The following is a 17074-nucleotide window of genomic DNA, read 5'->3' on the forward strand; positions in this document are numbered from 1 at the left end:
TGATTTCCTGAATCGATTTAGGCTCTGTTCATAAGACCTTAAGTTTTGTTGGTATGACGGAAAAGATCGAAGTGATTAGTGCTGATCAAATTAATCAATGTCGTAAAAGTCAGTTTTATGAAATCCCTTTCAGCACACAACTATGACGAATATTCACAGGATTATATTGGATCATGAAGACATTTGGAAAGTCATTTTTACTCTACTGCTACATATATATATATATATATATATATATATATATATATATACGTGTTCCTATGTATATATAAGTGCATATAGTTAAGTCGTTTTTTCAACCTCTTCAGTCAATAGTAGAAGCGAGTCACTTTTGAAACAGTTAAAAACCTTTAATAAAAGTATAATTTGTAAAATTTATCAAATAACAGCGAAATTTTAAATATTAATTACTTTAGATTAGTTTATTATCATGAAATTTATTTGTATGAATATTTATAAGCTAATAATTTGTAATGAACCACTTTTAAATAAAAATTTAGAATAAATATTTTTAAAAAATTATTCTCATAGTTGACCTGTTTTCTACCAATAATGTAATAAAGTCCATAAAAATATCTGTGTACATTAATTGCACATTTATTCATTATTCATCTATTTCACAAAAACAAAAATGTTTTATGAGTTCAATAGGACAAACATTTATAATTATATGTTAATTTTCTGATATACCACACGAAACAAAATACATCTATTGACACCTAGAAAATTAATAACTTCTAAGAAATAGAATATTTTTTGCAAAATAATAAAATATATTATCTACCTTTTTGCTGTATTTATTCAGTGAGATTCTAGCGGCTGATGCCGTTTCGCATATCAGAATCCATAGTTGTTTGAGATGAAAATTACCTCTACTTAAAATTGTCAGTGATTGCGAACTTTTGATATTAATAAAGACACCCGGCTATACCCTAACTCAACCAGGTAAGAAGTAGGAAATATAATGAAATGTAATTTTACTTTCTACCAAAGCAATGAGAATTTCATAGAAATTTCATTACCAATCCATAAGTTATGGAGCCTATGATTAAATATAGTTTGAAAAGTTTCACGTCTCCGCAACTCAATAATAGTACTGTGTGATGACAACATACGCTGTATTCCAAGTAATTCTCCCAATCAACTTGAAATGTTTATGCCCAAATTTTTGAAAATAATTTCCATATCATTGTGCAGTTTTTTTTTTTTAAGTGCTCAGTACACACTAAAATATCATACTCCTACAACTCCTCCTTAATAGTGACAAGCGTTGGCAAATGTATCACCTCCTTGCTCTTAATATTTATTCTAAATAGATCTAGTTTCCCAAAGAAAGCACTAGTTGCCTCTTTGAAAATTAAAATATTTGTATTTTAGTTTTGAGGCTGTTTGTTCAAGAAAGTTAGCTTCGCAAATACTGCTGAAAGGCAGAATATTTCACATTTGGCAGCAAGAATTTTTCGCTAAGCTGCTCATTATTCAGAATTATTACAACACTGTCCCGATGTACAACGAAGCAACACAAGCAATAACCCTTAGAGGTTGGCATGTGATGTATGAAATTCAAAGCAGTAACATAAAATTTGACTCATACAAGACTTCCCAAAGTCAATTTAACACTGTATTCATCAATAATAAATTATTTTCAAAGTGTCAACTGAATCATTCTTTTCCAGCCATGACAGAACTTAAGATGTAGAGAATATATGGTGTGAATGATTTTCTTGTGTGTAAATTTTAAAGAATTACAAACAGCAATAGGCAATCTTGGACAGAAAAAGAGTGATAATTGAGTTGCTCCTCTTCATTGACTCTGCGACCCTTCTTAATTTCCAATTTTTATTCTTTGGCTTTTTTAAATTTCTCCTGGACTTTGTCGTGGATTTTCCTCCTGTTTTTAATTTCTGAGTTCTAATTCTCCCTTGCCTGTCATCCCCTGAGGTCGATAAAATAAGTACCAGTTTAGCATTGGAGATGGTATGGCTGACCTACCGACTCCCATCAAAAATGCTGGCCTTGTGCCAAAATTTGAAAGAATTATTTTATGTTTATTTAGTGGGGATGGAATTGACAAAATCGTTAAATGCTTAAATAAAAAAAGCTACAGTATTTGGTTACGGACTTTTGCGTTCTGCATTCAGATCCTTCTGTTATTAATATTGCCTTTCATCTTTTCAGAGTAGATGAATTAGAGTGCCAATTAGGTAGTGGATTGCTGGCCCATTGTGTGACGTGTAAGTTTATTTGGTAATATAGGTTTCAAATTTTGATACAAGGCCAACAATTTTGGGGAAGGGAGATAGTCTATTACGTCGACCCAAGTCCTTAACTGATACTTATGTTATCGAGTCCGAATGAATGAAAAGCAAAGACGACTTCGATGGAATTTGAACTCAGAACGTAAAGTTGGACGAAACGCCGCTAAGCATTTTGCCCGGCGTGCTAACGATTGTGCCTGCTCGCTGCCTTATTTTCTGATAATATTGTTTGCATGGTTTCTGAGTTTCATAAAAAGCATATAATTTCGCATATAAGTACACAGTGATCCAAGCAAATTAACTGGTCCTTCCGTTCAGAGCCCTAAGACGATGTCGGGTAGCATGAACCCACCTCTCCACGTGCCGAACCGGAAGCCTACCGACTTCCTCTGGTTATTCTTTTCCTCTGCAATTTCCAAAATTCCTGACACTATCACCGTAACGTTGTCCGCATAACCCGACACGAATCTTCTGAAACCTAGTCCACGCAAGATACCCCTCGAACGATCCAGCAGCACTGCCACATTTTGGCTCACAGGACTGAGAATTGCTTTGTTCTGCTGCCATTTGCAGTAGAAAAAGATCACCGAACAAGTCTGGCATATGAAGATAAAGTTTGAAGGGCAAACCATCCAACCTCAGAGACTTCTTTTACAGCTATTAATTGCATCACGTATGTCTTCGGATGTTATCGGCATTTCATAGAACTGCGCATTCCCGATCCAAGGCTGCAGGGAGCCGTCAACCTAGGAGCCGTCAACCCACCGTACGCCTTGTACAGATTCCGCACACATATGTTCTAATTAGAGTAGCAAGAGCCCAACTTAACCCGTCAAAGATTGAATTGCGGCTTCGTTTTCACATGTGTTAGAGCACATGCCCTAGCTTTGGCAACGTATCCTTTACACTTTGCAGTGAAAAATCGATCAGGAGCCAATCTCGCTGCCAGTCTGTCAGTCGCTATACTTTTTCTACGTGCCCCTTCTAGCTTCCTAGCTAGGTCTTCTTCCATTCTAGTCTTTACCGCTATTTCATTACTAAACCTTAACGCCTCTACCTTAATAGCCCTTTTCAGAACTATCGGCTATCGGTTGCTGACGATTGCACCTGTCAATTCTGTTGAGCTAACTTGCTAACACTGTCTCTGAGAGCTTGGTAACCCGGGTACGATGCGTTCAGGTTCCAGTATCCGGGGCCCTGCGTATGGATTCTATCTAGGTCGACCGCCGTGCAGGTCACAAATTTGTGGTCTGTCTAGCCCAGCACTTTCAATTATGGACAACTTATGCTATTTGTATCTACTGGCCTACAGAGTATTCTATCTAGATACGATCTGGATGGGCCAGTGCTGTTTGTCCATATCCACTTTCGCACATTCGGGAAATCCACTGGGTGCCTGTTTGCCAGTTGGAAGTGACTGACCAGGTTTGTGAGGTTGTTACACTAACCTCACCTATCAGCTAGTCCCGAACTATCGGGTGCATCCAAGAGGGCATTCCAGTATCTTACTAGTACTAATGAACTAGACTTCCCAAGGAAACTGTCAAACGTCGGAATAAATCCGACAACCTCATCTCAATTGAAGCCTAAACAGCGACTAGCCTTTGCTGTGGAATACATCCAGGACCACCAAGTTACCATCCGTGCCCACCTAAATCGTCCGTATCTCGAGATCTAAGCCTTTCCTAAACAGCACTGCCACCCTGCCTCCCATTCCAGGTCGACAAAGAGATGCGCAAACTCCAAAGTTCTCAAAAATGGGCGCTAGTCTACGTTTGTCAGAAATCCTTGCTTCCAGGGTGATCTCGGCCACATGCATTTATGCTAACCGCTCTTAAGCCCGCCGTGTTGGCCGAAAAGTGAAGAGAAAAGGAAATGGATTACTTGTTGACCCTTACGTTCGAACTTCCAAAGTCGTTGGAAGAAACCTACCTGAATACTTTTTATGTCTCCAAATCCAGCGTTATTATTTATAAGATATGTGGCACTTTCAATGTGTGGTGAGAGGGGTGAAACAGTTTGGTACATCGTTGGCGAATGCCCGAAATTGACATAACTTAATTATAAAAGACGACATGAAAATGTAGCAAGAATGATCCATTGAGAGCTCTGTAGAAATCACGGCCTATACGGAGCAAAGACGTGGTACGAGCAAACCCCTAACAAGACATCAGAAACAGGACATTGTTGTGGAGAATAAACAAGAAAGAACTAGCGTGATAATTGACATAGCATATCTTGGTGACAACAGGATTAAAGAGAAAGAAGAAAAACTGAACAACTACGACGATTTAAAGTGGGAAATACGAAGATTGTAGTCAATGATGAGAGCAGACGTGAGACTAATAGCAATTTGCGCATTCGGAAGTATTAGTACTCAACTACGAACATGGCTCAAAAAGATTGGCACAAATTCAAAGATAGAACACCTATAAAAATCAGCATTGCTTGGAACTGCAAGAATTCTCGCAGGGTATTTGAAGCATGATCAGTAGACAAGCATCACCTTAGACTGTTGGCTGTGGACAGATGACACATTCCATCATAGCCAGCAAAATAAGCTGAGAGTTTCCATCAAATAATAATAATAATAATAATAATAATAATAATAATAATAATAATAATTCTAAATTTTGGCACATTTTGGGGGAGGGTAAGTCGATTGCACCGACCTGAGTGTTCAACTGGTACTTATTTTATCTAACCCCGAAAGGATAAAAGGCAAACTGAACCTCGGCGATGTTTGAACTCAGTATAATAGCCCTGTATACTGGTAGGAAGTATACATGTAACATTATACATGAGTAACGTGTATTTAATCTCGTCCAATTACGTAGAAAAATTCCATTGTAATTCTTTATGTCACTTATCGACTCGATATGTGACTGACAAACAAATGCAAAATTTTAATTTATATAACATTTTGAACTGTAAAGGAAACTGAAAGTGAATTTATTCAAGTCAGGTGGCCAGGATAGAACGAAACATGGAACTTTCTACAGAGAACGATGTTGGGGACAGACAAACACTGAAGATGAGATTAAACAATATTGCAGTTAATTACGGCAGAAAATGAAAACATTCACATCAATTATGGCATTAACTTGAGAACGATAATGTTAACTATAACAACTACTCCAACGACAGTAATAGGCGCTGTAACGACTACCACAGCAGTAAGAACTGCGACGTTATTATCAGTAGCATCAGTAACGGTGGTAAATGCAACAACGATAGCACGGTCACATATATTAATAACATGTTTAGTACCTGTCGATATAGAAATAGCAGTAGCAACCCCAAACACACGACAGTGTTTGTACAGCCAGGAGCAGTAACAGCAGCTGCAATGCCATGGACTCTCATAACAACATCAGTGCCATTTGTAATAACAGTGGCAGCGGCGGTAAGAGAAGCAACGATAATATTCCGTACATAACAATATGCATTACCGTATTTTTCAGTTCTTTAGATTGTTTAAAATGTCACGAGTTAATTCCAAACTGAAATACCCTCGGATAATGGGAGATTTTTGACATGTGCATAAGCGAAAAATATTTTTAAAAAAAGTATTACGTATATGACCAGAAAAAGTGAATCCCAAATCCTCATGAGTTACTCGAGAAAAGAGAAAACCGATGTCTTGTGTTGGTTTGTTTGTTTTTCGATCGATTCCTTAGCTTACCACATGAACAGTCAGGTTTATATGACATTACAATGCTACTCACACACAAATATTGAATTTGTAGTGGTAAGATCGGATGCTGAAAAAGCAACTTCAGTTCTCTACACCTACCAACGGAACATGATTATTCTACAAGTGCAGGATTTCACATCTTGCCAGTTTCTGATAACCAAGGCTCAGGTTATTACAAGTATTTTCTCTCTCTCTCTCTCTCTCTCTCTCTCTCTCACTCTCACTCTCTCTCTCTCTCTCTCTCTCTCTCTCAAGTCCACTCATCATTCACGAAGAGTTAAATGAATGAATACATGTGGCATTTGGTCAAATTTAAGAAGAAGCACAATCTTCCCAAATTCCTTCATAAGGCTTGGGTTTACAAGAGGCTGTAGTAATAGACATTTGCTTCAGATAACAAGCAGTGAGCATATCCGCTAAGTTCACCGTCATCAACTCACCACAGTAAAAGTTCGCCGTCATCAATACGCCGTTTTTTTTTTGTTTTGTTTTGTTTCCTTTTTAGTAAAATAGTTTTTAACTATTAATGGTGAGATACTATGGATATATTTTCTTGGTAAACTTTCTTCACGGTGAATTGATGGCAGTGAACTTATCTGTAATCAACAGTGATATCTAACTCGAGACCTCATGGCTGAAACAGAAACTTCTTAAGAACTCGGTCATGCATGCGTCCACACGAGCACGCGTAATAATATGTCTTTGTATTAATTTGTGCCAAATATAAACGTTTAAACGTCATGTCTTTTCACGATTACGGCATAGCATGAAAAATGCCTGTCGATGGTGGTAACTATTACACCAATGTAACCAGCCAGTCCTCGCCATCATATTAAGCAGAAGGAAATATAGTGCGGGATTAATTGCGATCGTTTAACATCATTTGTATAACACATACATCGTTGATATTTTTGATGGCATTTTGACCTCCAGCGAAAAGGACATCCTCAGACCAGTTTCACACCAGAAACTTCCATACTGACTGAAATAGTACCAGGATATATGTGATATCATATATATGTTAACAATTTTAAGTCCATTCATAATATGTACAGCGTAAAATGGAAAAAGTGGACCACGAATTCACAATTAATTTGAATTACGTCTCTCTCTGTCGCTTTCACTCTCCCTCCCTCCCCCTCTTTCTCTCTCTTTCACACATACGCACACCTATAAACCTATACATACATATGAGTTACTTAAGGAGCGTGTAAGAGGTGGTGAGAAGAAACGGTTGGCAGACTTTTGGTTACATATATAGATATACTCACATTAAGCTTATTGATACTGTAAGACTGAAGAATCTTGAGAAAATTGTTTATTTCTATTGTGAATGCAATTTTTCATTGCTTTGTTGGCTGGTAGATTTTCCAGTAACAAAAAGGCACGTTTCATGAGAATATCTCCAATACACAGAGAAGATATTTTAATTAATTTGAGATTTAAAGAAGCTGTAAACAGTATGTTTACATACTTGCAGCAGAGGTAGTAGGTGATGGAGAAAGATTAGTCTATAATGAGAGAAATTATCTTTCACTATTGGATTGAGTAACAATGAATGCAATACGTTAAACAAAACAACATCGGTGACTGTAAAACAAATAGAAGAGGGAATAGAACTATATCCACTGTGACGAATGTGATGCCGACAAAAAGACAGCGTATACGGCAACAAGAGCAATAATAATAGCTTAAAAAGAACAACAAGATCAAAAAGAATGAACATCACACCCAACAGCGCCAGAAATTGTTGTTAAAAGACAGTTTCAACTCCAAAATTGAAAACTATAAGAGGTTAAATATATTCTTTACTACTTTAGGCACAAGGCGCGAAATGTTGGGGGGAGGGAGTCAGTAGATTAAATTGACCCCAGTACACAATTGGTACTTAATTTATCGACCTCGAAAAGGATAAAAGGCAAAGTTGACCTTGGTGGAATTTGAACTCAGAACCTAAAGACAGAAGAAATACCGCTAAGCATTTCCCCCGGCGTACTAACGTTTCTGCAAGCTCATTGCCTTAAAAGGTTAAATATATTTTTGTTGTTTAACATTACGTATACTTTGATCATGTATATCTACGATCAATCATTTCGTCTTCTGTTTCATGTTATATAATAGCCAACATGTCCATCCCTTTTTTAAGGTAATAGGGTGAAAGTTCAGGGACATTTGGTTACTATTTCTAATAGATTGAACCACCTGTGAGCATTCTTGCTGGGCTCACCAGAGCACAGCTTAGAGATATCATCCTATAAAAGTTTCGGGAAGAGCACAATTAGAATCGGTCTGTAGTATGATCATGCCAATCCTCTCACTTCCAATAATACAGAGACCCAATCACTACAGGCATCAAGAAAATAATATCATATCCACACTTAAACGTTAGCAGAAGCACGCAACAAGAAGTGTCAAACCTGACCATAACTAATCATCTCTCCTGGTGAGCACACACTCTCGACACGCTAATGAGTGTATCACAAAGATGTATCCTCATCAGGGCGGGAAAATACTTCAGCTCACTATCAACACCAGCACTAACAACCATCCCCACCAGTAGTAGGAATACTATCAACAAAGTTCGTTGATGGAATTTTGTTCAACTTGTGCTGCGTAATTTCACATCAGAGGCTAGATTTTACGTTACCTTGAGGCCAGCAATTTGAATTTGTTTCGAAGGAAAATCCAGTATAGGGCACCGATTAGCTGAAAGAACAAAGAAATATTGATATTTGTCGATCTCGTTCACCTCAAGGTCGAGTCGTTTCGCCTAGTTTTGATATATTCTGTTTTGACGCGATACGTTTTTAGAGGGATCTTCTCCGGGCGAAATTCCACAGCCTAAAAGTGTTTAAACAACACGCATGCAGTGTGACATCGATAATGTGTGTGTGTGTGTGTGTGTGTGTGTGTGTGTGTGTGTGTGTGTGTGTGCGTGTGTGCGTGTGTGCGTGCGTGTGTGCGTAAATGCCTTTCACTACCCGACAAAATTAATTGCTGTGTTTCGTGACGATATTTCTTATTCCGATTTCAAATGTATTCGATATCAGCTTTACCTTTTATTCTTAAAGAACCAAAAAATATTTATTTCTTCAATCTGAGCATCCATATAAAATTGTTAAACCAAGGCAAACTGACACAAGTATATAAGCTTTACTGATAAAGGGAAACAAAACAAGAAAGGGCAAAATATAAAAAGAGAGGAAGAAGAAAAGGAATTTATAGATAAAGAGCAGTTAGATGTTTCAGTTGTTAAATCTTATTTGTAGCCTCACTGACTTGGAAGATCTAATTTATGGTTGGTGAATTCTCCAAAAATAAATTGTATCTCTAACCTCGGTAGGATTTTTAAGACCTGTTTTAAAATGCACTGCCTCTAAAGCTCGGAATTTTTGCAATACAAAAAATACTAGCAATAGATCACAGAATAATCACTACAGAACGTACATGTGATTCCATGAGACATCTGCAAGGTCGAACAAATTTCGATTAAACCCATTACAACCCTCCTCAACAATATATTCTACCGCGTAACTCTGTAGCAAATTATAGACGCTGGCGCAATTTATGATTAAATATCAATCTTTCATTGTACAATATTGCGAGTTCAACTCCAGCCAAAACCAAGGTTTGTCTTTTCATTCATTTGAGGTTCGTAAAATAAAGGCTAAAATATACCAAACCATCATATTCTCAAAGTGAAAATGTTTCAAAATTCAAACTGCACGATCATAAATATGTACGTATGTGGCTGTGTATATATGTGTCAATGCGCATATATGTATATGTACATATAGATATAAAAGATGGGATATAGAAATTTTTCTGGCTTCAAGGGTATCGCGAAAGGACTGGTTGGACGCCAAATCTTCAGTGTTATTTTCCAAGACTTAAAAGAAAATTGAGAACCGCTGCAGTAAGTGAGTGAATCATATATTTACTGATCCTCGTATATTTCCTTTTATGCAAAGCAGGAACTTTTCAACACACCCTTCAATATATGCATATATACATACATACCGAATATCGCCCTGTTTCACTCCATTTTTTTCAGATGGGCTCCGACATTTTACCTCTTACATTAACCCTACCCTTCATGTCTTCATGAAAAGACCTAACTAAAGCAAGGAACTTTTCAGGACAACCAAGTTTCTGGAGGACTTGCGCAGGTTGCCAAAACTTCTATATCGGACAGACGAGCCTCCCGTTGCGTAGAAGAGTAGCAGTCCATAAGGAACAAATAAATCTCCCTCAATACCGCCAAATTCCACTCAGTGGCCACATAGATTCTTGCGCCAGAAACAAAAACCCTAAATTCATTATATTCCCTTTCTATCAATGTAAAGACGGAATCTCCACACAAGAAAGAATCAACAAGGAGAATCTTTTCATAGAGAAATTCCAACCATTTCTTAACACACACACCCCTCAGTGACTTTATTTCTCTAGGAACAGACATAAACTTCCTGTTGAAAAAGAGTTCATAACTCCAACTAAAAACATTTGTCTCCCCTTACACACACTTCCTGTTTTGACACCACATTTCCTGCTTAATACAAACATTTAACCCTTTTTTTTAAACCTAACAAAACTCTCAACTCTCATGCATCCTTATTTTTCCTACCATTATATACATGAACTACTATTGAACTTCAAAAGCTCAAAGACAATATAATGTATGGGTATATTTATTTTTTTATATATTAATGTTTTATATATTATTTTCTTCATTTTGTACTTCTTTCTAAAAAACATTTTCATTCTCCTTCTTCTTGATAATTTGCTTTCGCAATGAAAACCGGTTAGAAATCTTTATTAAAATATGCTTCCAGTTTAGCATTCTGCCCTTTTTTTTCATTTTCCTATTATTTATCCACGTGCGGATAACACAACCCCACTATTTACTGACTATATATATATATATATATATATATATATATATATATATATATATATATATATATATATATATATATACATATATATACATACATATGTGCGTGTGTGTGTATGTATGTGCATGTGTGTATATATATACACACACATATATATATATGCATATATATATATACATATATATACATATATATATATATATATATATATATATATATATATATATATATATATATATATATATATATATATATATATATATATATATGCATATATACATATATATACATACACATACATATATATATATATATATATACACATATACACATATATATATATACACACATATATAAGCATATATACATAAATACACGCGCAGATATATATAATTGTGCATACATATACAGGATGCGGTGCATAAACTATCGTCTAAATTACGCAAAAGTGAAAATAACACTGACATCTCATTTTAACACATATTTTTACCAAAATTACATAAAAATATCTTGAAATACTAAAGAGTAAATTTATTCAATAAAATCGCCATTGGTTTCTACCACGGCCTCCAGACGACTTCAGAATCCTCTGCAACTCTTCTGGACGGTCGCCTTGCTTAAGTAGGTGAATGCAGCCATAATCCTTGCCTTCAGTTCATCTTTGCTGTTACAAGGAGTTTTATTGGTCTCTTGCTCAACCGTGCTCCACACATAATAATCAAGTGGGGTGCAGTTCAGGGAGTTAGGTGACCAAATGTTAGTGGTGATGTGGTCGCAGAAATTGTCTGACAGCCATGACTGAGTTCTCCTGCTTCCGTGGCATGGTGCAGAGTCCTGTTTCCAGACATGGGGGCTTCCAGTAACCACCATCTTCGCCCATGGCTGAGGTACCTCCTCCAAGCACTTGATGTAGGCCTCCATGTTGAGTGTGAGGCAGTGTGGGAAGGTGAATGGAGGCATAACGTTGCCATTACTTGTGATCATTACAAACACTATGATGTTGACTGTATGTTTGATTTTTATCACTCTCGGTACATGTTTTGAGAACACCATCTGTGTGTTCAGCATTTGATCCTGGCAGAAATCTTTGTCTGAGAAAACTTAGAGCATACTCGATTTGAGGGGATGCTTGGGATTGTTCAAAAACTTCGTAGCGCGGGCTTTCCTCTTGGCTTTGAGGGCTTGGTGTAAAAATTAGCTCTTTCTCATCGTGTATGAAGAATACCGAATGTCCTCATGCACAACCTGCCAGATAAGAAACTCAGACACTCACATGTCCCTGGCGGTGGACCTGATTGACTTGGAGGGATCGTTGTCAATCATGGCCTGTATCACTCCAACAAATTCAGGAATCCTTTTCTTACCAGAACTATCAGAGTGAGTTTTCCGAACTGCCGTACCTTCGTAATCACCATTAGGCTCATCCAGCTCTTTCCAAATCCCCTGCACTGTCCTCAGATTGACACTCAAACACTCTGAAATGTTCGTATTGGAGCTTCCAGCGCGAAAGCCAAGCAGTACAGCATGCTGTTTTCTGACAGAGTGAATTACATCATGGTGATGTTTTTCTCACAGACGGTGTCCAGTTGACCCCGCTGTACTGTGTAGTCGACAAAATCAAAACAAAACAAATCGCATGGGCGAATTTAAAAATATAAAATGGTGACAGCTTATCCATGCACCCTGTATATACGTTTAATGAGAATGTACTCTGCTTAAAATTGTTGTGTAATTATTCAGTTCATTACTACAATGAATTTATTATATATAATTTGGCAAGAAGCGAACATGATTATATATATACTTACGTTTCATGTATATATGTGTGTGTGTGTGTGTGCGTATGTATATGACATTTATAATTTGATGTCTAATTTATACGAATACACATTATTTTATACATATTATCCTTCAGTGTTAATGGCGGAGTTTATTTTTTCACTACTTTTTGACCCACTTCGTAATCTGTGTCATATCAAAATCTTCTAATGGCACTTTATTGATTTTCCTTAGTGCTTGCCTCACTGGAATATAACATATACTCCTCTTGAAATTATATTCTACAAATTAAATGTTTTAGAAATGAAGCGTACCTTAATTATATTCCCTACCTTATATATAACAACTTACCACTTGCTTATCTTTGCTTTCACTTATCTACAACTGAGATGTGCAGTAAACTTGTTTCATGACATATCCTATGATTACACCATCTTTTTATAATTTAATATATCCGCTATTATCTACCAAAATTGTATATTATTCTTTTTCCTCTTTTTCTGCCGATTTTGTCATTGGACTGCGTCTATGCATAAACGCATCAGGCGTTCTGGCTGCGCCGCCACACCGGTGTTCTTTAAACAATCGATGAACGGGACCAGGCCTTAGGCTCAATTCAGACGATATGTGAAGCTGATAGACAGGGTTACTGCTGGAAGGCCATATGTATGACAGCAGGATGCGGGCCCCCTACCATACCCCCGGAAAGTGTCAGCGGTGGTTGTCGGAGAATTTCAATGACGCCACAGCCCCAATTTCTGTCCGCCAAATTCCCCCGATAGAAATCCCATAGATTATTATGTACGAGGTGCGGTTGAGAGGGACATCAACTGATCTGCTTAAAACACCAAGGCCGAGCTGGTGGCCAAGATCAAGGAGGTATTCGATGACCTTCCCAGGGACATAGTAAGAAACTCAAGCGCCAGGTTTCGGTGTCGTCTTAAGGCTGTGGTGATAGTTGAGGGCTACTACTTTGAGTAAACTGTTATCACCTAGCCACAGTTTAGTTGATATTTTTTTTAAATACTTTTACCTTCAGATGTGATACCGAGTTTTCTTTTCTCTTTAAGTAAACTATCAAATTTAGCACGAACACTCAGAATGTGTCGACATATAGGCTACTACTTCACACACACACACACGCACAAATACATATGTGTGTGTGTGTAGTGTATTGTTTTGTGATGGTAAGATCAACAAAAAAGTACTACATCTGGTGAGAGATAAATACTAATAAACACAATGTTTTTATGTGATACTATTACTCTCATGCGATGAAAGCATCTCAGTATTTTTTAACACGTCTGGTGATTGCGCCGAGATGCCAAACGTGTTAGAAAATATTGTCTGGCATGCTTTCATCGCATGACACTAATAGTAGCACATAACATATATTGTGTTTATTTATTTATTTATTTATTCAGATAGATAGACAGACAGACAGACAGACAGACAGACAGACAGACAGACAGATAGATAGATAGATAGATAGATAGATAGATAGATAGATAGATAGATAGATAGCATTGTGCCACTATCGATTTTATCAAAGAAGAAATTTGGCCAACAGAATATGCCATTCTAAAACACGTCGATATTTAATCAACCTCAGGAATATAAAACAAAACTGACACCACATTGAAATTAGAGTTTCGAAACCATATGCTGCAAAAGATTTTGTGCGACGCACTCATATATCTGCAGATTCTTTCGCCTTGTTTCATCGATCGAACTTGAAAAGACTTAGTAAGAAAAACTTAATAAAACGGAAATTTAGGTAGAGAATATTTGTCGTCGTAAGGCGGTGAGCTGACAATCCTTACTGCATCGGACAAAATGCTTAGCGGCATTCCGTCTGTCTTTAGGTTCGACGTTCAAACGCCACCGAGGTCGACTTTGCCTTTCACTCTTTTGGGGCGATAAAATAAGTACCAGTTGAATCCTGTGTTGATGTAATCGACTTACCCCCTCCTCCAAAACTGCTGTACTTGTGCCAAAACTTGAAACTAATATTCATCGATGTAAACAAGGCAAATATAATATTCTCTTCTTTATTAACCATGTAGGTTTAAGGCAAATTTAATATTAGCAATTTAGCGGTCAATACTTCTGAGATATTTTTAATAAGGTTATGAGCAAAGATTGTATATTTATGTTTATTTTCTATATAAATTTACCACATTATCCTGGCTCTAGATTAGATTTCTTGAGAAAATTACATTTTCCATCTTAAGTTAATAATTACATATCAACGGAAATAACTGTTTGAATATTTTCTGGGGCAGCGGCAGCATAAATAAAAGGAAAATGACAATAGAAAAGGAGTGAAGGTATAGCTAAAGAAAAAAAAAAAAGAAAAGGAAAAGACATAAGCAGTAAAAGCTTGACTAAATTAGAGGCAAAAAGAAAAGGAGGAATGGAAAAACAAAGGAAAGGAAATAGAAAGGAAGGGATATGATTAGTAGTAGCAGAACTAGCGAGAGGAATGAGGAGGGACGGAAAAGCATAAAAGGAACAAATGCACAGGCGGTAATGTGCGAATTTTGTTGAAAGTAGTCAATCCTGATGTCGCTAGCATTTACGATGAATCTGCAAGTATGCGTTCTCCTATTATGCAGTTTTATTCGAGCGGAGGAAAGTGACAGCCACAACTTTTCAAGTGTTCGTATATTTTTATACAATTGTTTTACATGTAACAGATTTCCCATATTGTTCTAGCTTGCATTTTTTAATGTTTTGCTTCGTTTTTTAAAAAGTACACCTTATATAATTATATATATGAAACGGATTATTAAATTTTTTTCCTCAATTGTTATAAAAATTTGTAATTCCAAAATATTCAAAATGGCATTTTATTAAGGACAAAATTAACTTTATTCGATGATATTCAAAGGCATATCTTTATCTCTCGATTAATTTCATTTTGAATTATCTTTACAATGTTAAAGTTAATTGTCTGAACAGCTGCATAGAATAAATCATTTCGATCAATACCTTAGTAATTACACTCTTTACAGAGTCTATTGAATTTTTTTTTTTTTTTTTCTTACATGAATATCAATTTTTCAATGTCGTTCTTGAAGAGGCGGAACATATATCGTCCTCTGGTATAACGTAATCTTCTAGAGAAGCAGACAAACCTGCGGGATTCCCCTTAATATGGTCCTGGTTAAATCCACTTTCAGTTACATTGATAATGCCTTTTCAAACATGAGTGATATTCCCTTAAACGTGTTGTCCTGTCTTGAAATATTTCCATGCTAAAATAATGCCATGAAAGTTAACAAACCTGGAAGAATCATATTCTGCTTAAAAAAAAAAAAAAGACGACGACATCTCGGGAAACTAATAATTTTTGGTTAGTATGTTTTCCGACTAGCCTAATTGTTAATTTGTTAGTATATGAATTAAATCGCGAATACGAGATAACTGTCGCGCTTATGTCAGCTGGACACGTGCCATTCCCCAATCCTCCGACACTGGAGTTTGATAAAATTGTACAGTGTGAACCTCTGTAACTAGACCATCCGAATGAAACAAAAACATTAATGAATATTCACGAGAACTGAAAGGACGATTCGATGCGGTGGTTAGCGTCTGCCTGAGAAGGGCGAAGCACTGTGCTGAACTTTGAGAAGTTGGTGGTATAGAACTAGAATCAGATTTTCTGTATCGTAATTCACAAATATATATTTGAGATAGTGTTGAAATTCAATTTATATGAGTGCTATGTCTGATCATTTATAATAGAAATCTCGTAAAAGATACAGGTGGATTAATGTGCCATATCCATCTCAAATGGTAATCTTAGTTTATATGTCCACAATTTTTCAGTAATTTGCTCCATTCGATTCATATCCTTTGCCGAGTATTTACACTGATTCTATTAGAATTTTATAAATCGAAGCGACTTGTAGTCGGCATTAGCCTTTTATCGATTTAATCAATTTTAAGCGGATATTTTGCTTTCACTATATACGAGAGCAATAATAGGTTTGAATAGCGTTTTTTTTTGTTTTTTTTGTTAAATGGAAAAAAACATTTAATTGAATATTATGTGGAAGCCCTCTTATGTCAAACTACAGGTGTTAGTTTTAATGTCTGTAATATATTTAAAATGTCTATTACCAAAGACGTGTCTATCGTTTGTAAGTTTCTTTTTATAGCTGCTATAAAATAATTGGTAGTCGTAGATTTTATGACGTGAAAGTAGTTCTGTGTCAGCGTTCTTCTGAAAACAAACTTATTCATCGAGAATAGAAATAATCAGTAGCAATTAAATCCCTTGATTTAGTTCCGTCAAACGTGATTAATTTTGCTCAGTCACTCAGAAGAAAATGTAATGCAGAAAATGTTATACTTTTCTGTAGTTTGTAGCGGAGACCTCTTGGAATTATTACAATTTCGTTCTCATTATTTTCGTTCCAAACATTACTGTTTAACCT

The 17074-nt window shown here is 36.3% G+C and overlaps 1 protein-coding gene across 1 annotated transcript in view; it reads left to right on the top strand.

The window, feature by feature from the left end:
- Positions 1-13914: 13914 nt before the first annotated feature.
- Positions 13915-17074, top strand: part of LOC106873665 (uncharacterized) — a 35853-nt gene continuing 32693 nt past the window's right edge. Inside the window, exon 1 of the mRNA XM_014921117.3 lies at positions 13915-15290. Coding sequence (XP_014776603.1) covers positions 15195-15290 — 96 coding nt within the window. The 5' untranslated portion in view covers positions 13915-15194. The remainder of the gene's footprint in view (positions 15291-17074) is intronic.

The sequence above is a fragment of the Octopus bimaculoides genome, chromosome 2 (genome assembly GCF_046866305.1).
Source record: "Octopus bimaculoides isolate indiv1 chromosome 2, ASM4686630v1, whole genome shotgun sequence".
Taxonomy (NCBI): domain Eukaryota; kingdom Metazoa; phylum Mollusca; class Cephalopoda; order Octopoda; family Octopodidae; genus Octopus; species Octopus bimaculoides.